The sequence below is a fragment of the Wyeomyia smithii genome, chromosome 2, assembly GCF_029784165.1.
Source record: "Wyeomyia smithii strain HCP4-BCI-WySm-NY-G18 chromosome 2, ASM2978416v1, whole genome shotgun sequence".
NCBI classification, from domain to species: domain Eukaryota; kingdom Metazoa; phylum Arthropoda; class Insecta; order Diptera; family Culicidae; genus Wyeomyia; species Wyeomyia smithii.
This window is the reverse complement of record NC_073695.1, coordinates 256763222-256784399: the sequence shown is the minus strand read 5'-3', so window position 1 is coordinate 256784399 and position 21178 is coordinate 256763222. Positions and strand designations below refer to the sequence as shown.

General features: G+C 41.6%; 1 protein-coding gene across 1 annotated transcript; it reads left to right on the top strand.

Annotated features, from left to right (window-relative positions):
- Nucleotides 1-4148: 4148 nt before the first annotated feature.
- LOC129723508 (kelch-like protein diablo) lies at nt 4149-15975 on the top strand. Its single transcript, XM_055677774.1, has 5 exons — nt 4149-4602; nt 4879-4976; nt 5044-6556; nt 14261-14448; nt 14728-15975. The coding sequence occupies exons 2-5, from the start codon at nt 4933-4935 to the stop codon at nt 14750-14752; spliced, it is 1770 nt and encodes a 589-aa protein (XP_055533749.1). The 5' UTR covers nt 4149-4602; nt 4879-4932; the 3' UTR covers nt 14753-15975.
- Nucleotides 15976-21178: the final 5203 nt, after the last annotated feature.

Below are 21178 nucleotides of genomic sequence, written 5' to 3'. Positions count from 1 at the left end.
TTTACCAGCAAAATGCCTTTTTCAAGGCAAATAAACAAGTCATTGAGAGTTAATAATTTTTGACAACTCAAACGAGCAATCTGTGCTGGATAGTAGCAATTTAAATCTGTAGCAGCCGTCTAATTTACAGAATGTGGAACAGCTTTTACAGCTCGTGTTTTCAGTGTTTTTATTACCCCACTATTGAGGCAGCTCAAATCAAGCGTTAGTAGACTTTATGACTCATTAATGAACACCTACTACAATGCATTTGTTAATAGTGTGCGTAGTTCTACGTCAGTCAGATACGTCAGATCGTGTCTTGGATACAACATCCTACTTTTTCTCATAATTTCTCTTGTTTCATTGGGGGCTTCCCTCCATTTTCCTCCACAAGACAGTTTGAAAGCCCGGTCAAAAATTGTGATCGCTGTGTTCTGTTTGTGTTGAAAGGAGCTGTTTGATGAAGAAATCTTCTATTCTGCTGTTTTGGTAGCCATGCTATGATAATTTGGTTGTTTCTTTATCACCCACTCCAATTTCCACCGTAAAAACCACCAATTTCCACCGAAAATGGTCGTGAAAACTGTTGAACGTGTACGACCATTTGAATCTGTTCAACGCTTACTCCACACATGCAATCGTCCACATACCGCTTGTATAGATTCATTTTATAATACCTGGTTCCTGGTTGTATAAATTTCTAAATAACAACTCTACATAAGATGGAGTCTTTTTTTTATAGTCCTAAGCACACAAATGTACTGAATGGTATGTACATTTGATAACTAATAAATCGGGACAGTCATTTTCAGCAGTTTCGGAGCGGAATTTTCTGATCTCATTATAACTGATGCGGCATTGATTCTTGTAATCGAGATTGTCTATTGCAAATTCATACCGATACTGGTGTAAATTGTTAGACGGTCAGTTCTCTGCAGCTTAGTTAATTCATAAAACTAATCGGTATTCGAAATTGAGTAATCTTCAACGCCGAAATTTTTCCCAAATTAGGATTAGAAGTACCAGCAACGGTCATATTTGCAACAGCAGATTGATTCTGGGAAATTATAATTCGTTTTTCGTTATTTTTAATGGTATTCGGAGGTAACCCTATGTTAAAATCCAGTTGGAATTTAAAAGAAAGTCTTTCGAACGGCATTTCACTCCCTGCTTCCTCGAAATTATCATGTTTTTTGCAATAATGAACGTGGCACTCCCATTAGTTGGTTTGTTTTTACCTACTGATTGTTCGGATAAGATTCCTTGTTCTATTGTTTATATTAGCACTTCCGGATTTTCCATTCCGGATCTTCATCATTACCAGATTCGCTCCACCTCGTCAGTATACTTTGAATCCACCGTTCTTTTACCTGCTCCGTTCATAACTTCCTGTACGCGTCCTCGTTCAGATGTCCGTCAAGACTACATCCAAATGCACAGTCCTCCTAGTCATGCTTGTAATTATTTCCTCCGTTCTGCCACCTCAACGGTTCTAGATAGTCGACTCCTACCGCACTGAATGGCAGTAGATGAGGAATTTTGTGATTAACGAGTAACGGTCCCATCATGAGAGCAACGGATTTACATTGCATTCGCCTGACCACTGTACGTGCGTCCTAATCCTAAAACATCTAACGGCCTTCCTGTAAGCAAGATGAGCATGAGCAGCTTTCCACAACGCTTCATTGTCCACCACCCCTCCTCTTATTCGCGGCACACTTTCAGTGTCCAGTAATGAAGAACGTTTACACGGAATGTTGGACCTCTCGATTCTCTTCGCTGGTTGATTCGCTTTTAGCTCGAAATTCACTGTAAGTATGTTAATCTTGTCGTGATTTTTGGTGTTAGGCCGTGGGTAGAAGTAACCCTATCCTTATTGAATGGCTTGAATGCTACCGCCCTCTTTTTGTTGCTCCGTCTGCATATGACAAAATTAATAATTCATCAGAACTGTAAACGTCGTTATCTGCATTTATAGTTTCTGCAGGTGGGACTCATATGTTATTATCAGCATGTCAATTGATAGGCGAAAGTAAAGACCGCGTTTTAAAGGGAAATGGCGCCATTCAAAACAAAGCGCATAGTGAAAGGCGACATGTTCTAGAAAATAAATACTAGGCTAAAAGTGGAAAGCGACTAGGTTTCACATGTCAGAGGTGCCAGATCTCTTCTCAAAGCGCAATATGGACTGAATTTTTCATTTGACTCGTAAAACTGATGGTGACGGTGGGAGTCTTGATTGCAATACCTTCTAACGGGAGTACCTGATTGCAATACCTTTTAACGTGTTATCTTTCTTGTTCGTTTGGCTCAGATTTTGACATGTTCGTTTGGCTCACAACATTCTCTTCGCATATCTCTCCATCTGAGTATTGATAGTTTTCTGTATTATACAGATTTTTTGATCACGATACAGAAATGATACAGAATACAGAATTCATACAGAATTTTGATTTTTTATACAGATTTGTACAGAATTTCAGTAATCGAAATTTTTTTTAGTTTCGGTGTGAAACTGTGATGTTTCACAAAATATTCGTACTAAAGCACAGGTATCTCTACCTCACAAATATTTCATCCGAACAACAGTTTTCAGTTTTTCGAATGCGTTTCCCGCAAATCCGCTAAACTATCCGATTCGTTTTTCACAAGCAGTTCCGACTGGGAATTTGTATAGGTGCGAGTAGGCTTTAAAATCTGTTTCTTCGTCCCACGTGGAATATTTGCGCCTGATTGTAATTCTATTGTATTTGCGTTGACGGCGACCAACGCTCTTCTTTTTTTTTATTCTCGCTTATTTTTCGTCGGTCTAGTTCCGCCACTGTTGTGGCCAATCACCGACGCCCAGGGAGGCGACTCCACACTCACGACCCTAACTCACGACCCGTTTATTAACGGACCGGCGCCAACGGCTTTACTTCCTCATGCGATGGAAGGCGTGATCCCAGAGATTTTTCGCCTCAGAAAATCTCCCGGTGTCGGCTAGGATTGAATCTAGACCAGAGCTCTTCTTTTGCTCTTTTATTATTTCTGTTCGATTTCTGCTGGGCGTCGGGCATTCAATTGAGCGGAAACTTGCTCTTCTTTGATTTTTTTTCTGTTCATCCGACATTTGGCTAGGCGGGATTCGAGAGTACATAGGAAAAAACACGGTTATAGACGTGAGTTTTCTTTCAGAAATTTTCCCCAACCTTTTAACGGTTTTAGGCGAGATTTAAGGTCGGATTCCAAGCCTAACTAACACAACCCCAAGCACTTGACGCACGAATAAAATACAGAAAAATACAGATATTTTTACGAGTTCATACAGAGTTTTCAAAATAAAATCTGGCAGGCTTGGTTACATTAGCGTAGAGATAATAAGGCAATCCATGAGACAGTTGCGATCAGCTGTTTTCAGTCTGTTTTCTACTTATGACAGCTTTATGTATGTTCGATCGGTCGCAACTTGGATCGGATCCAAAAGCGTAAAAAACAATCGCTATCCGATCGGTAGCTCTAGTATCGCGAGTGCCAAGCCTAAATACAACAATAAAAAATCACTTTTGATATTATTACCGACATTAAAAGATTTCGGTTTTGGCCGTGTTTAGGTTTTGCAGCTTGAAAAACAGCAACAATAACAAACGTACAAGCAGTGAAACGTCACTCGTGGACTGCCTTATTCTATATTCACGGGTGTCTTGACAAATGACAAATTTGTAAAAGAAACCTAGCAAAATTCAAGTCTAAAACATAATTCATAAAAAATATAGGAAAATGTTAAATTCATTCACAAAAATGCAATCATAAACTTTTTTTTATTATTAGGAGTACTGTTAAACCATAAGCTAGATTTTATTTTTGTAAAAGAAAAACATGATTTACTTCGGAGTTTTGTTTTTCCAAAAAGGTACTTAGGGATCATTCAAATAATACATAACGCGCTCAGGGGTGGGGGGGTATCCAGCGAAGCGTTATATTGCATGTGGCAAACATGTAGAATTGCGTTACATGGGGGTGGGTGGGTAATGAAAATTGCTAAATTCCGCGTTATGTAATATTTGAATGGTTCCTTACTTACTTAAATGACCGTTTCCAAAAAGGTATGCTTCTTGTTTCAGTGTACTGCATCTCTTTTGTACAACCCTGGTTCACTTTTCTGCATCTGTCATTGAAAACACCCACTGAAGAAAGACAAAACGCAGTCATCTTGTGAAAGAGAAGTTTTACTTTACGAAGTGTAGTGCTACGAAAATTTAGTTTTTCAACGCGAAAATTATCCCAAAACCATAAAAATCAATCGATCCAATGTACGTGCTGGTGTGTTCCACAATTTGCACCAAAAATGCGGACCTTGAGCGGCGGTAAAACGCTGCTTCCGTTCAAGTTTCAACTGGTCGCATTTTTTCGCTGAGCTCTCCTTACTACCACCATTACTGAAGTAAAATCCCGTTCGTTGTCTCGCTGTGGGAGCTGTTTTTCGCATCTGGTTTTTCTTGTAATTACTGGTTGCGGGGCAAAACTTGGAAGTTCGATTGAACGTGACACGGAAAATACCAGAGAAGAGTGCCGCAGGCTGAACTAAGAAGGCTTCCTCGCTCCTTTGTAGGGCTCGGGTTTGCAGCAAAAGTTACAAAGGTCAGTGGCTAGTTTTTTTCCTCCTCTCTGCGAATGTGAGGTTCTTTGATGAGGTGAAGGAAAACAGCAAAATGCACTACGCCCCAATTGTTTTATTTTGGTGCGCGTTCAATGTTGTGTGCGTTGCGCTAGCAATACGTTATTTTGGTTTAATTGATTCTGCTCCAATTGAGATCAGAAAGTTTGTTTGATCTATTTTGCTATTTCTGTTTCAAAATATAGCATTTATTATAATGAAAATGTTATTTTAAATATAATTTCATTTCCTTATTACAGATAGATACCGTGTGGGGTTGGGCCTCTGCCCCGCTGCGCCTTGCGGCTAACAGAATGGGCGACGTTCTGATCTCCGATCGACCCCCGTCTCCAGCGAGGTAAATCAATAAAAAAAGAAATTAGTATCCACTTGTATAAACCTTTGGAAAAAATTTTCCTTTCCAGACTTTCACACACGTCGGAAAAGCATCCGCGTGTTACGCTAACTGAACTGAACGTGCTCCGTCGGCATCGAGAGTTGTGTGACGTGGTGATAAATGTAAGCGGGCGGAAAATCTTCGCCCATCGGGTTATTTTGTCAGCATGCAGTCCGTACTTTCGGGCCATGTTTACCGGCGAGTTGGAAGAATCTCGCCAGACTGAGGTGACCATTAGAGATATCGATGAAAACGCAATGGAACTGTTGATTGATTTTTGTTACACTTCTCACATCGTCGTCGAAGAGTCCAACGTACAGACGCTGCTTCCAGCGGCATGTTTGCTGCAATTGGCCGAGATTCAGGACATTTGCTGTGAATTCTTAAAGCGCCAGTTAGATCCGACAAACTGTTTGGGCATTAGGGCATTTGCTGATACGCACTCATGCCGCGAACTGCTTCGAATTGCAGATAAATTCACGCAGCACAATTTTCAGGAAGTGATGGAGAGCGAAGAGTTCCTGCTGTTACCGGTCGGTCAACTGGTTGATATCATCTGCAGTGACGAGTTAAACGTCCGTTCCGAAGAGCAGGTCTTCAATGCAGTGATGGCCTGGTTGAAGTACAATGTTGCCGAACGTCGTCAACATTTGGCCCAGGTGTTGCAACACGTACGAATGCCGTTGCTCAGTCCAAAATTTCTCGTTGGGACAGTAGGATCTGATTTGCTGGTGCGATCCGATGAAGCGTGTCGTGATTTAGTAGACGAAGCGAAAAACTATTTGCTGCTTCCGCAAGAGAGACCTCTAATGCAAGGACCTCGTACACGACCAAGGAAACCCACAAGACGAGGTGAAGTGTTGTTCGCTGTTGGTGGCTGGTGTTCAGGCGATGCGATTGCCTCTGTCGAACGCTTTGACCCGGAGACGGCAGACTGGAAGATGGTCGCTCCGATGAGCAAGCGTCGTTGTGGCGTAGGTGTTGCTGTGTTGAATGATCTGTTATACGCTGTCGGAGGACACGATGGTCAGAGTTATCTGAATAGCATCGAACGATACGATCCGCAGACAAATCAGTGGAGTTGTGATGTCGCTCCGACGACCAGCTGTCGAACAAGTGTTGGCGTTGCTGTGTTGGACGGGTTTCTCTATGCCGTCGGTGGCCAAGATGGGGTTCAGTGTTTGAATCATGTCGAACGGTACGATCCGAAGGAGAATAAGTGGTCAAAGGTAGCACCGATGACCACGCGTCGGCTTGGTGTGGCCGTCGCTGTGCTCGGCGGTTATCTGTACGCCATCGGTGGCTCGGATGGTCAGTGTCCATTGAATACGGTCGAGAGGTACGACCCGCGACAGAACAAGTGGTGTGCCGTCAGTCCTATGTCGACCAGGCGGAAGCATTTGGGGTGTGCTGTGTTTAACAACTTCATCTACGCGGTTGGCGGTCGAGATGACTGCATGGAATTGTCTTCGGCGGAACGATACAACCCGCACACGAACTCATGGAGTCCGATCGTGGCGATGACGTCCCGGAGAAGTGGGGTAAGTAAGAAAAAATAAACAGTTAATTTAACAAACAAGTATAAGGGTTAGTGTCTATGTGCACAAACGCAGGCTTGACGTAGAACTACACAAAGTGTTGTTTATCAATCTCTTCAGTTAAATATGTGGTGATCCTGATAAGGGCCGTTTTATTTATTCGTATGAACGAGAATGATTATAATTGCTTTCAATGGTGCTGTTAGTTGCTTGCACTGTCACGTTAAAACGAGAATGGTACCCCTACACGTTTCGAAAATCAACAGGCGCATAGAGTGAAAGCGAAAACGGAGTGAGTTCAAAAGATGTCCCCAAGTGAGAAACACTTTAAGGAAGTGAGAATTTAAACAACGATCTGTGCTGTTCGTTGTGATACATTGTGTGAGAACAGCGTGCTTCAGTTTGAGTGGTTTGCTTCGCGAGTGGGAAAAATGGCGAAAACAATAGTTTCAAAATTATGTCATTAGAAGCCAGATGAGGTGATCAAAATACGTTGGCCAAAATCACAAATAATGCAGATACTGGAGAAAAGGTGGCTAACAGTTTTCAGGATGGCGAAACTCGGGAAAATATGGAAAATCAGGAAACATCCGACAAAACTGAAAAACAATAAGGAATTTTTTTCAACCTAGACCCCAAAATTAAACCTCAGAATGAATGTTCATTCCGGAAAACATTTCAGGAAAACACTCAATCAGATATGATAAATTTTGAATATGTGGCACGGGAATACGTTCACAATAGATTACTCAAATTAACTTTTGATGCCATAGTATAAAAAAATTACGAATTTTGCCAAAGTGTTGGGACTGAAAAGCGAAGATGTGATGAAACTACAGTGTCACAAAGATGAGTCATGCGCCATTGTGAAGACCACTGACCTGGCCTTGGTCCAAAAATGGTCGAAGAACACGCCGATAAACCTGAAGTGGAGTACAGTGGTAAAAAATATAAACTCCGCATCGCTATGAAAGTTGAAGTGTAGAAGTGCGAGTATATGATCCTCCCGGGGAAATGTCACCGAAGAAAAAGTCTTTGATTTCTTGAAACGTTAGGGCACAGTGCTCTCTATCCGGGAGCTAATATTCGGGGTAGGCCATGAGTATAGAGGTATCGCGCTGGCAGTATCACAAAACATCGAATCGTGGGCTTTTATCGACGAAGTGCTGGCTTTATTTATCTATGAAGGGTTACTGCAATAGCGCCGTCACTGTCACGAGCAAACACACCCGGGCATCTGTAGTGTCCAAAACAAAAAGTTTTCAGTCCAGAAGAGTTATCGCTAACGTCACTAAAGAAATGGGTCCACAACTACAGCATCATATGTGAAAACCGTGAAAACCTAATACGATGAAGCCAATGGCGGTGAAGCCGTCCAAAACTACACCAACCAGTCAGAAATCAGCTGTGCAAAAACAACTGCCACTGCCAGTAACCTCGGGACACTATCCCGAACTGGCAAAATCGTCAAGCCAAAACATGCCGTCAGGATCCAGCAGACAATCTTCGCTAAAATCACCATTATCGACGGGACAAAACGACGAACGGCAATGAGACGGACGAATCTTCCACTCCCGCGAGCAGCAAGAAAAACCGTGGGAGACAAGGAAATGCAAAAAGATTCGTCACGACGATAAAGACGATTTTTTTGACTTAGAATTACGTTTTACTTTAGCATACCACACAGGGATGCAAACTGAAAAACTGGGACGAAATTTGTCCCTTTTCAAATGTTTATAGGTCGGTTGGTTTTCAACCGATTTTCTTCATTCTTGCAGTAATCGATTGGAAAATTATACACGCATCTGCCAAAATGCAGAAAAATGTTGTTTGAATCTACGAACTATTGCACTATTGAAAATTGTCAAGCCTTGTTGAAACAAAAATAACGTCCTTTGATTGGTCGCTTGCTTGCTGTGTGTGTATGATATGGTATCATGTGTGTATGTGTGTATGATATGGTATGATGTGTGTATGGGATAATGATATGGTATGATGTGTGTGTGTCTATGATATGGTATGATTTGTGTGCTGTGTATGGTTTTCAACTCGGCACGATCTGCTAACTGCTGAATCCGGTTCACGAAATTCACAACACTTCATTAGTAGACATTATAACCCTGCCAAAAATCCACAAACCAGGTAGGCCCTTGAGACCGGTGGTTTCGACCATTGGGTCCACCACATACAAATTGGTGCAATATTTATCAAACATCCTAGGGAAAATCGTGGGGAAAACAGAAGCACACATAATTAACAGCTTCACATTCGCCAATGAAATATCAGGAGTGCAGACGGACGAGGATGAGGTTTTGTTCTCGTTGGACGTGACGTTACTATACACAAATGTACCGGTGGACTACGCAATAGAATGTGTTGAACAGCGATGGAACGAGATAGAGGACCACACACCAATAGACAAGGGCAGCTTCATAGCGGCGATCAAACTGGTATTGGGATCTACGTTCTTCGTGTACAGAAGTGTCTTCTATAGGCAGAATTTCGGCGTTCCGATTGGCTCGCCGTTATCTCCAGTAGTTGCAGATCTAGTGATGGAAAGATTAGAGCAGGATAGCATTAATAAACTAGAAGAGAAGGGAATATATATGAAAATATATCGTAGATATGTGGATGATTGCTTCTGTATAGCCAATAAGCAACACATTGACGTCATCTTGTCCACCTTCAATGCTTATCATGAAAAATTAATGTTCACGATTGAGAGGGAGGAGAATCAAAAGCTTAGGTTTCTAGACATGATGCTTTACAGAAGAGAGGGAAAAATAGCAAAGATTTGGGCACCGAAACAGAAAAATGGACGGTACTTAGATTTTCATTCAGAAAGTCCGTTTGCACACAAGTGCAACACAGCGATCGCGTTAGTCGATCGAGCAATTAAGCTCACAGATGCAAATCAAAGACCGTGCACAATAACAGCAGTGAGAGAAATTCTTCTGTGCAATCGGTACCCGGAATGGTTTATACGGAAAATAATTAAAAAACGAACACATAAGCATTACAACTCCCTTCAGACAGACAAAAGCAGCAATCAAGAAAAAGATTTATCTCCGCTCCTTACATTCCAGGGCTGAGCGAAAAATTGTCAAAAATTTTAAATAAGCAGGGAATAACATTAGCGCATAAACCGGGTGGCAAGATAAAAGACACGATATTTAGCCGCCTTAAGGACCCGATCCTAAAAATGAAAACAAAAAATGTCGTATATGAGGTTCCGTGTGGCACAGATGATGGCAAAGTTTATGTTGGACAAACAGGGCGTATGTTGGAAACAAGAATAAATGAACACAAACATGACATACGGAAAAAAGAAGCAAAAACAGGATAAGTACAGCATCACCTGGATCATGGACACAATTTTGACTTTGACAACACGAAAATATTGGAACGCATCGAGAATCAGGAGAGCAGAACCATTGCGGAGGCGTTTCACGTACGGCGGGTGGGTGACGAGAGAACGGTTAATATGCAACGCGAATGTGGGGGGATTTATTCAGCCTACAATGGTTTAGTGAGTAAGATCCGAGCAATATCTCATACCGTTACAGAAAATTAAAAGTTACCAACACAGGTGAAAGTATATGAGTAATAAATTAAAAAAAAAAAATTTAACAAAAAAAGTCAGTAAGCAAACCACACTGGTGGGAGAAGAATGTTGTTTTGTCATGTAAGTTGAAAATAAAAATTTGTGTAGTACGTGTTGTGTAACTAATGTTGAAAAAAAATTTTAGATCTGACGATGGCTGAATAACAGTACGCCGAAACGTCATGTTAAAACAAACATAGTGTGTATATTTCACCGAGAAAAATCAACCATCCAAAGGGAATAAAATTATACGGTGACTAAAACCTCAAATAATATTATAACTCATTACCCAAGTAAAAATATTGGTTTTATCTAAGTTTTATAGCGCTCAATACTGCCAAAAAAAGCGCTATAAAACTTTGATAAAAACAGTTGTGTTACTAGGGTAATGAAACACTCAATGCATTTGTTAATAGTGTACGTAGTTCTACGTCATTTATGCGGTCGTGTCTTGGATACAACCTCCTACTTTTTTTTAATTCTCGCTTATTTTCCGTCGGTCTAGTTCCGCCACTGTTGTGGCCAATCACCGACGCCCAGGGAGGCGACTCCACACCCAGGACCCTAACTCACGACCCGTTTTTATTAACGGACCGGCGCCAACGGCTTTACTTCCTCATGGATGGAAGGCGTGATCCCAGAGATTTTTCGCCTCAGAAAATCTCCCGGTGTCGGCTAGGATTGAATCTAGACCAGTTGGGTTGGTTGTGAGTGGATCAAGCCACCTCACAACCATTGACACTTATGTCGGCGGTGGGATTCGAACCCAGGCGTCGAGCGTGGTTGGCGGAGACATTACCAACCACCCTAGGCCCCCGCTTAAGACAACGATTTGAAGGAGTGCTAAACATTTGTATGGCTTTCACATCCTACAACGTAGTTTCCATCAACATCAACACTTTTACGAATCAAACATAGTTAAACGATTCACAAACCTTGGTCAACATTCAAAATCTCGATAGAGTATGTCTGCAAGAGGTGGAAAATAAACAGCTGTCGCAAATGTAGATCACGCGAAAAGAAATACAGCAATTACACGTTGAAAAAAGTTTGGATGGTGAACTTACTGCCCGACGAGTGCAAGACGTCACTATCACCAACGTTTATGCTCCTCCTGAATTTGCGCTGCGAGCAGCTCGGGAAGAATTTTTTAAAAGCACACTTGTAATTCTGATGGGCGATTTCAACTGTGGCTCCGTCCGTGTGATTCATCCTGCCAAAAGACTCGCTCGTCACTTTGAATAGCTTGCAACAACTACAGCTCCTCGAAGTGTGGGAAAGATTTTGCCCCTGTGATACCGGCTTCACCTTTATAAGCAGAAATGCACGACCCCGTCTTGATCGTTTTTGCGTGTACTGGACTACTCGATCATCTTCGAGCAGCACATACTCATGTCTGCTCTTTCTCCGACCACAAAGCGTTCACACTTCGGCTCTGCCTTCCCCATCTTGGCTGAGAATACGGCCGTGGTTTGTGGTTTCTTCGCCCTCCCTTTCTGACCTTAGAAAATTTGGCGAACTTCCAGTACCGGTTGCAATACTGGACCCGCCAGCACCGAAATTATGCATCCTGGATAGACTGGCGGCTGTCGTATGCTATGCCTTAAACCTTACCTTTCTCCAAATGAATGTCGCGAGCAGCTTTTGACGTTTTCCACAACGAGCACGAGCGGCTTTAGGTCGAACTACGGCTTGCATATGATGGCTACTACCAGAGCCCTGTGTTGCTATTATATTTTATTTCAGCAGCCTAGCCTGCAGCTCGTGGTTCATACGCCTAGGCCACTCTCCGCTTTCGGTTTGTACTCCGCCAAATATTGTCCGCAACACTTTTCGTTCAAATACGGCCAGTGCGCGTATGTCCTCCGTAACACATCACTCGGTCTGATGTAGCTTTGGTAAGTCGTGTCAGTTTATCCGGGAAACCGTAGTTGTGCATTATTTGCCATAGCTCTCGATCGACTGTATAATACGCTTCCTTGAAGTCCACGAAAACATGATGTGTGGGCTCGTTGTACTCCCGACTTTTCTGAAGGATCTCCGGAGAGTAAAAAGCCCAAGGAGCCCGCTTGGAACTCTCCAACGAATCCTTTTTTTTTTTTTTTTTTATTCTCGCTTATTTTCCGTCGGTCTAGTTCCGCCACTGTTGTGGCCAATCACCGACGCCCAGGGAGGCGACTCCACACCCAGGACCCTAACTCACGACCCGTTTATTAACGGACCGGCGCCAACGGCTTTACTTCCTCATGCGATGGAAGGCGTGATCCCAGAGATTTTTCGCCTCAGAAAATCTCCCGGTGTCGTCTAGGATTGAATCTAGACCAGTTGGGTTGGTTGTGAGTGGATCACGCCACCTCACAACCATCGACACCTATGTCGGCGGTGGGATTCGAACCCAGGCGTCGAGCGTGGTTGGCGGAGACGTTACCAACCACACTAGGCCCCCGCTCAACGAATCCTTTCGCTAAAGAAGATAGACGGCGGAGTAGAATCTGGGTGAGACCTTTGTAGGCAACGGTGATCAGCGTTATGCCGCGGTAGTTGCTGCATTGTAGCCGATCGCCCTTTTTATAGATGGGGCAACTCCTTCGGTAGTCTCTCTTCCTCTCAAATCCTAGAGATTACCCAGTGAAGTGCCGTTGCTAGTGTCTCTTTCCCATGTTTATAGAGCTCTGCCGGTAGCCTGTCCTTGCCAGCGGCTTTGTTGTTCTTGAATGACTTAATTTCCCGTTTGATCTCCAGGATATCGGAAACTGGGACACTACTGTCGTTTGTAGGCACTGCAAGGATAACTTCCCTTCCGCCTCCTTCCGTTGCTCCGCTATTGAGGTGCTCATCGAAGAACTGCTGCCACCTGTCAACAACCTCGCGCTCGCTTGTGATCAGGTTTTCCCCCACGTCCCTACACATATCTGGACTCGGTGTGTAGCCTTCGCGGGATTGGTTCACCTGGAAAAATTTGCGCGTATCGTTAGCCCGAAACAGTTGCTCCAGCTCTTCACGATCTCTGTCCTCCTGCTGGCGCTTCTTCCTCCTCAGAATCGTGGTCAACTCATTTCGAGCTCGTCAGTATTTGGCCGCGTTCTCTCTTGTGGCGATGCTTAGATGTTTTTTCCAAGTTATTTTCTTCCTCTCCATCGCTTGCTGGCATTTTCCGTCAAACCAGTCATTTTGTCGGCTCGAAGTTACCACACCTAGTGCCGCGGTTGCGATCTCTCCATTGGCCAAGCGTAACTTCCCCCACCCATCGTCGAGAGTCGAAGCACATAATTCTTCCGTGGAAGGTAGTGCCTCGTAGAGTAGGCGCGCGTAGTTCTCGGCAGCCTGAGGGCTGGTCAACTGCCGGATGTTTGGCCGAGGAGGACGGTTCTGACGCGTGTCAAAGATCGTGAAATGTTTTGAGCGCACATGCTACTAGGTGGTGGTCTGAGTCGATATCCGCACCCCGAAGGGAGCGTATATTTGTGATGTTTTAAAAAAAATCGGTCATCAATGAGAACGTGGTCAATTTGGTTTGTTGTTTGGTGGTCAGGTGATCTCCAGGTGGCTTTGTGGATATCTTTGCGCGGAAAGAAGGTGCTTCTAATCACTAAGCCTCGGGAAGCTGCGAAGTTGATGCATCGTTGGCCGTTGTCGTTAGTGTCGGTGATGATTAATCAGGTCATGGATGAAATGCTGACACTGCAGCGTAACTTCTAGTTTAGGGTCATCAGTGAACCGTATCTGACAAGAGAACCTATCTCTGTTTACCAACTTTGGGAACTTGGAGTTTTATCACAATATGTTCGACGTTATTCACCGGGAACTCAACCTTAAGATGAAGGACTTTCTTTTTTAAAAAAGCAGTTTTATTTTGACTTGATGTGTTGTCATCAACTTTCATTTCGTCAGCTTCTTACTCTGGCAGAATTTAAATTTAATTTTCACTGCTAACTTTAGAAGTATCGAAGAGAGAATGCACTATCTTTCTTCTCCTCAGACTGCTTAAGGCTGGTCTTCTAATATGTACTTAAAAATTTAATCCCTATAAGCGAAAATTATTTTGTTCTGTGAATATATAAACTACACTAAATCGTCATTTTGTTGGCCTTTTTTTTCAACAGGTTGGTCTGGCAGTTGTCAATGGTCAGCTCTACGCCGTCGGGGGTTTCGATGGTACCGCCTATCTGAAGACCATTGAAGTGTACGATCCGGAAACGAATCAGTGGCGCCTTTGTGGTTGTATGAACTATCGACGACTCGGTGGCGGCGTGGGAGTCATGAGGGCACCGCAAACCGAGAATTACATGTGGTAAATACGCTTTGCTTGTTTTCGCTAATGCTTTTATTTTATGTCTTTTTATTTGCTTTCCACGACAACCGCCGCTTCTTGAGAACTTTTGTTTATCATTTTATGTTCAGCTTTTTAAATAATATGTTTGCCCAAAAGTTTTGTTTTTAGTTGCTGCTAACTTTCCAGTACTGCTCTGATATAACCTAATCGAACTTTTTTTTATTCAATCGAACCAACGACACTCGTCATGAAGCCATCACTTTTTTATAACTCATATCTTCTTTTTTACATTTTTAGGATACGCAAAGATTCTGTTGTTTAACATTCATACACATTCGACTAGTTTATACATTGAAACAGTTCACAAAATCCTTCGCACGCCCTTTGAGGGCTGTGTGGAATAGCGCAAGATATTGATAAAAATCGGATATTTCATATCGGCAGGAATTTGCACGATCGCGAAAAACGTTGCGAGTTTACTCCATTTCAGGGAAGAAACACAATTATTACATACTAAAGAAAGTAACGACTATCAGGAAATCTCCATTAGTGGTAGCATTCGTGGTAGTCGATTTGAAGAATTGTAAAGTTAGTCAAAATTAAGAAAATCCAGTTTTTGAAATGATTCGAAGTATTTTGATTTAATATCAATACCACTAAACACCTTTTTTAATAAACGAAAACTTCATAACTCACAACTGAAACTGAAAACTGCACTTGCACACGCTAGATGGTAGAAGAAAAATACGCTAACTTAGTTAATCAGTTCAGTTAGGTACACATCACATCGACGCTAGAGGCCTGAGCAAAGTCAGTTGCATGTTTGAATCAGCTTTAACACAGCTCCTGTCGCAGGTTATGCAAAACGTATTCACGTATTCGTGTATTCCATTTGTGTTCCAAAGTCATTTTCACACTACGCGCTGCCAATATGTGCTCTATTGTGTTAAATCGATGTGTTTTTGTTTCGCAGATCATGCACTGTGGGTGTTAACACATATAATCATTTTGCGATTTTTTGTTTGTTTGTTTGTTTCGACTTCATCTCGCCTTCTAATGCAACACGTAATTTTTAAATGTTTTTTATAACATTTATGTCGAATTTTAACGCCTAGAGTCGTTACTATCCCTAACGGAAACGGTTAAAGACGAAATATTTGCAAAAAAACTAGATTAAATAATTCTCATTGTGATTAATGTTAAGATGAACTAAAAAAAAGTATTAGTTTTAAGAAACGGTGATCACTTATTTTATTCGAGTAACGGTCCACCTTGTAATCGGAACCCGTTTGATCGTTAGACTATCGAGATGTTTGAGCTTTAAGATTGGGCTTGCGCAGCTTTCTGAAGCAGAACAAGAAAGAGTCTTCGATCACGCCTCAGTGTAGCACGTAAAAAAAATACCGCTGATAAGCGATGTTACTTTCAGCTAGCTTTTTGACTATGATTTTTTCCTCGTTTACAAGCTGAGAAATTGCAATGAAAATAAATTATTACTAAAGAAAGGAAATTGTTGAATATAAAAATGTAGATAATAGAATTAAATGTCGCTGGCATATTTCTTTCTTGTAGGATTTGAAAGAATAGTCAATACCATATATTATCGATGTTCGTGATTTATAGTGACAAATACGACTTAACAGTTGATTAAGGCAGAGTTGTCGAAATATTTTTTCCTGGCCTTTTTATAGCTTCCTTTAATTTGATTAAAACAGGTTTTATAAGGCAGTACTTAATAATAATTTTGTGCCCGAGCGCCTGACGAACAGTACTCTAAGTATAAAAAATCTCATGATTACCATTCTACTTGAATCCGAAACAAATGTTGACTGTGACCCATCGCACACACCTTGCTCCACGAACCCGTCTGTCTCTCGCTAGCTAAGTGGTTGACCTTTACTATTTTACATTCTCGCATCACGACAGACCCCTCGCGATCGAAACAAATTCCATGTGACAGACACCACGTGATTACACGCTCGATCTAGTTTTATACGCACGAACATACAACCATGCTCGAGCACATGTGGGTCGATTGCGTCAAAATCCCGGCTTCGAAAGTTCAAATGTAAGATGGAAAGGCGTAATGACTTGTTTGCCGCAGACGCAGTTTTCCGCTCCTTGTGAAGACCACTACCTGCTGCATCACTAATTGGCTTAATTTCACGGTATGCAATTTTGAATCAGGAAACGATGAAAAGTAGCCTTTTCCGCCCCATAGATTCCATCCTCTTTTACTCATCTTTAAAGTACGGTACACCCGATCGTAGTGAATGAGGCGACGACGGCGTTAAGATTCCGTTGACGTCTCCGTTGGCGGCAGCGTGACACGGAGCAGAGTCGAACTCAGACAGCCAGTTGCCATATTTTTGCGATATTTTTCGGTGACCTTCAAAATACTACCCTGTGTGCAGAACTGAGAAGCTTTTATTGTTGCTTTTTTTCAGCACGGCCCGCCTAAGCGGATTCATGATTTTCTATAAGTGAAAAAGCGTGCTATTGTAACAAATTGAGCAACGATGTCATTAATACAAGAAAGAAAATCTTTGTTCAGAAATGAGGTGAGATAACGATTGTCCATAACCTCCGAAAATGATTCAAGTTGCTTGCTTATCAATTATGGTAAAAGTTTTTGTGCTTCAAAAGATCGATTTCGGAATTGCGCAGACATCAGACCTTTTAACAGAAATACTTTGAGGAATTTCACGCAAATTCGTCTATGGTAGCATCCTCTTAGATTTGAGTGGAATTTTGTGTCTGTAAGATTCTTATTTTAATTGCCCTGGGCTTGGTGGTTGAGCTCCTATCTCGGGTTCTTATAGCTTTACGGAATCCTAAGATGGAGCCACAAAACTATTGTATGAGAGTTTTGACAGCCCAAGGGCGCGTGCTCCCGGGTGGCGGATGGGAGCTAAGGGAGATGATGAGAGTCAGATACCTATGTTGTAGTCTTTCCTACTCTGATCTCGGCAATCTCCTATGTGAGAGAGTTTTTTAACAATATTAATTAACACTAAAGAATTTTTCTCACACGTGGACCAGACCACATAGTGTAAGCTCTTTTCTTATCTATATCCATGAATGCATTACAGTCCCACATGATACTTCGTTACCTATTAGATAAAATGAATTAATGCTTTTACTTTTTTCTGGCAGCGTGACTTATGCATTCATGGATGGACTGTAGTTGCGCGTGAAATTAAATGCTTCACTTTTTATTATAAGTTCCATGTGCAAAGTTGTATTGTTGTATGTAGTATCATTTAGTAAACGGGTACGTGGTTTCTTTATCGACTACATCGTTCATATATACATTCTGTTTCATTTTCCCTTTTCGTTTTTTTTAATATTTTCATTTTTTTTTTATTCCGAGTTTCATAATAAAATTTCGAGTTTAGATGGTTAGATATGAATTGAATTCACCAACACAGCGAAATTTGATCAAGGAACCACAGTTATTCGTTTTCAAAGCTAAGTATTATTTTATCATGTCTGTTTTTGTTTATTGATTAGCATATGTTGTTATTATTATGTTCCGTTTTTTTATTATTATAATTGTTACGATTATTATTGTTAATATCAATATTTTTATTATTATGATCATTGTTTGTCAGCATACTAAACTCAACAAACAAACAGATGCACATACATTTACACACACACGCACTCACACTTACACACACTTATTAACCTTCAGAGATCCTTGCCTTTCCTTATCCTTCGGCAGTTAACTGACTAGTTATAACTCAGGGGTCTTGCCAAGATGCTACCCTAACAAGACAGTATTTTTGCAACTTGCCCAGGGTTATTCTAGTTATTTACACAGAATTTAATTGACCAGCTGGCCACTGAGGCTGTGATGCCAATCCTCTTATCACTGGTATAGCATGAATGGTGCCTCATAACACCAGTGACCCGGCCCTTGGCCCCCTTCTATACCTCACAAATACAAATACAAATACAAAATGTAAGATTCTTATTTTGATTGCGTTTCTCGTACCGTTTTTTTGAATTCACAAGTTTTTCTATGACTTTGTTTTAGCATTTCGTTGTTGAAACATATATAGTTCATTTAGGCGATAGTCCTCTGCGGGCACGAAACATGGAGAATGCTTGAAGAGAACTCGCAAGTAGTGCCTGTTTTCGAACGGCGTGTGCTTAAAACCATCTTCGACGGAGTATGTGAAGATGGCGTATGGAGACGAAGAGCGAACCACGAGCTGGCGCAACTCTACGGTGAGCCCAGTATCCTGGGAGTCGCTAATGCTAGAAGGGTACAATGGGCGGGACATGTTGTGAGAATGGCGGACAACAGTCCCCTATAAATGGTGTTCGTCTTAAATCCGGCCGGTACAAGGTGTAGAGGCGCGCAACTATCTAAGTGGTTGAACCAAGTGGAGCGAGATCTTCAAAGTGTAGAACACTTAAGAAACTGGAGACAAGCTGCCATGGGCCGAGTTCGTTGACGTAACATTGTCAGGCAGGTGAAATATTTGATGTTTCACCAGGAAAAAGAGTAAGGATAGACTGGAAACGACAGACAGCTTACCCTGTAGATTATCAGGAGACACTGAATATAAATTTAAAAACGCTATTTCTTACAGATCAGCATCAAACTGAAGAACAGCTATGCTTAAATACGACTAATACTGAGTGCCAGGAACCTGCCTATTCCATATTCCGCTAATTCCAGGGACGACTCGTGCTGTTCAGTATTCCAAAATGTTTGATGGATTCTAGCTAACGAAATTTGTGCTCTAACTCCTTAAGAACCCTGTTTATTATTGCATCATGTAATATCTGGTAGAAGACTTTTATCAAATTATCATCACCCTTGTAAACCTCTACACAAGCGTCATACAAATTTTCAAAATGCTTGACTGATTTAAACTTTTTAATCTCAGTGCGACAAGATTGAACATTTTTGTTGCATTCTATAGCATCCAAATATTTGTGCTGAAACACACTATATGGCACGTCAGTAGAAGTGAAGATGTCAGCAAAAACCTTTAGTAGAAAAATTGCTTGGAACTCCGGTAAAAAATCTATGTAAACCACGGGCAGTAACACATGTATCCCCATCCCAATTTGAATTTGATTGATACAATTCCACGACCACGTTGATTGAACGAGAATTGTATGACCATTTTGTACGACAAACGTTAGGAATTTTTGGAATCGATATGCTTTCTCAATGCTTCGTTCCGTTTAGTTGATTGGGGAAAAATCCTGCAAGGGATGATAGCGTTCTTCAAAATTCGCAGATACATGTTTCCTCAGAACAAGAATAGAGTACCTCGAGATTGAGAATATAGGTTCGGAAGTGTATAAACTCAGCTTTAGGAAAGTTATTTTTCACAAAAGCTTGTGTTCCTCCAATATAGTCTGATATTAACATCGCGCCGTTGTAACTTTGAGCGATTGATTTGTCACCATTCAAATCAAAATCCACAACGAACAAGTCCACTTGAGCCACCCGTGCGGCGGCTGTTTTGTTGCTACTAACGTCAAAGAGACGAACAAACTGTTCTACCGGGATACCTAATTGAATCATTATACGCAAAATTTTACATAGAAATAATAATCCAACTTAAGACTAAAAGTCATCATACAGACCAAAATGTTTCATAAGTACCGTCTTTTTGAACATAACATAGAACACAGCAGAGCTGAGTCAACCGTCCAGCATCAGTCGTTTCATCCATCAAAACTGCAGCGTAGGGAGCTTCATTTATCGCTTTAGCAATTTCTTGCAGGACAAATTTTCCAAACTTGATTATATCGTTCTGAGTTACAGACGATGTTCCCGTAAAGACATTTGATTGGTGCAGAAATTCTGCAAAACAATTGTCACGCCGTGCTACAAATGAACACAGGGCCTTATAGTTGCCTCTCTAATTAAAATCTTTTGATTCATCGAGCCCACGGAAACTCAGCCCGCGGATACCTAAAAAAGAAACGATTTCGATGAGCGTTGTCATCCCTTTTCTTTTCTTAATTACTTGGGCAATGTGATACGTTTTGGCAACATCATGCGTGTGGTCCAGAGATTCATCGTTCCTGATCCTACCAAACGTTTTATGAGCTTCGGTGTTATCAATGTGATCTTTACGATAACGAGTAGTGAACTTTCATAGCAGCTGTTAGATGATTCAAGTCGGTAAATCCTACTTTCGACCATACATTACGATCCTGATGACGCTGAAATAGCAAACAGGACCAACAGTTAAGGTTTTTTTTACTGCTATAAGCCGATCTGTCGTCATTGATTTTTTTTATTTCGTGTAAAATAATTTAAGGTTTTTCATGTCAGGCTGAAGAGGAAACGAGAAATTTCTGGAGAGTCGGCTACTAGGTACGGTCCAGATAGCCAATCCTATTCCTCTTCGATATTGGATACGCCAAAACGCAACGATAGTAACAACGAGATGACATTAACGTCTCCATAAGACCTGCGAAGATAGTGCAAAAATAAAATGACGTCACAGTGTCTCCAAGAACAAACGTCAAAGAATGAAGAAACTGCGTGCTGCCGGGTTTACTGGTTAATCTCACACCAGGGGTGGCATTGTGCAGCTCGATTCGAGCCATTTCCGCTATTTTCGAGTACGTCACATACTGCCAGTTTTGCTTTAAGCTCAAAAGGAGCTGTCATTGTCATTTGTCCTTCGGCCAATCCAACCCATAAAATCGAAAAAAAAAAATACGAAAAACGAAACATAACGCCCACCAGCGATCATTTAGTTTT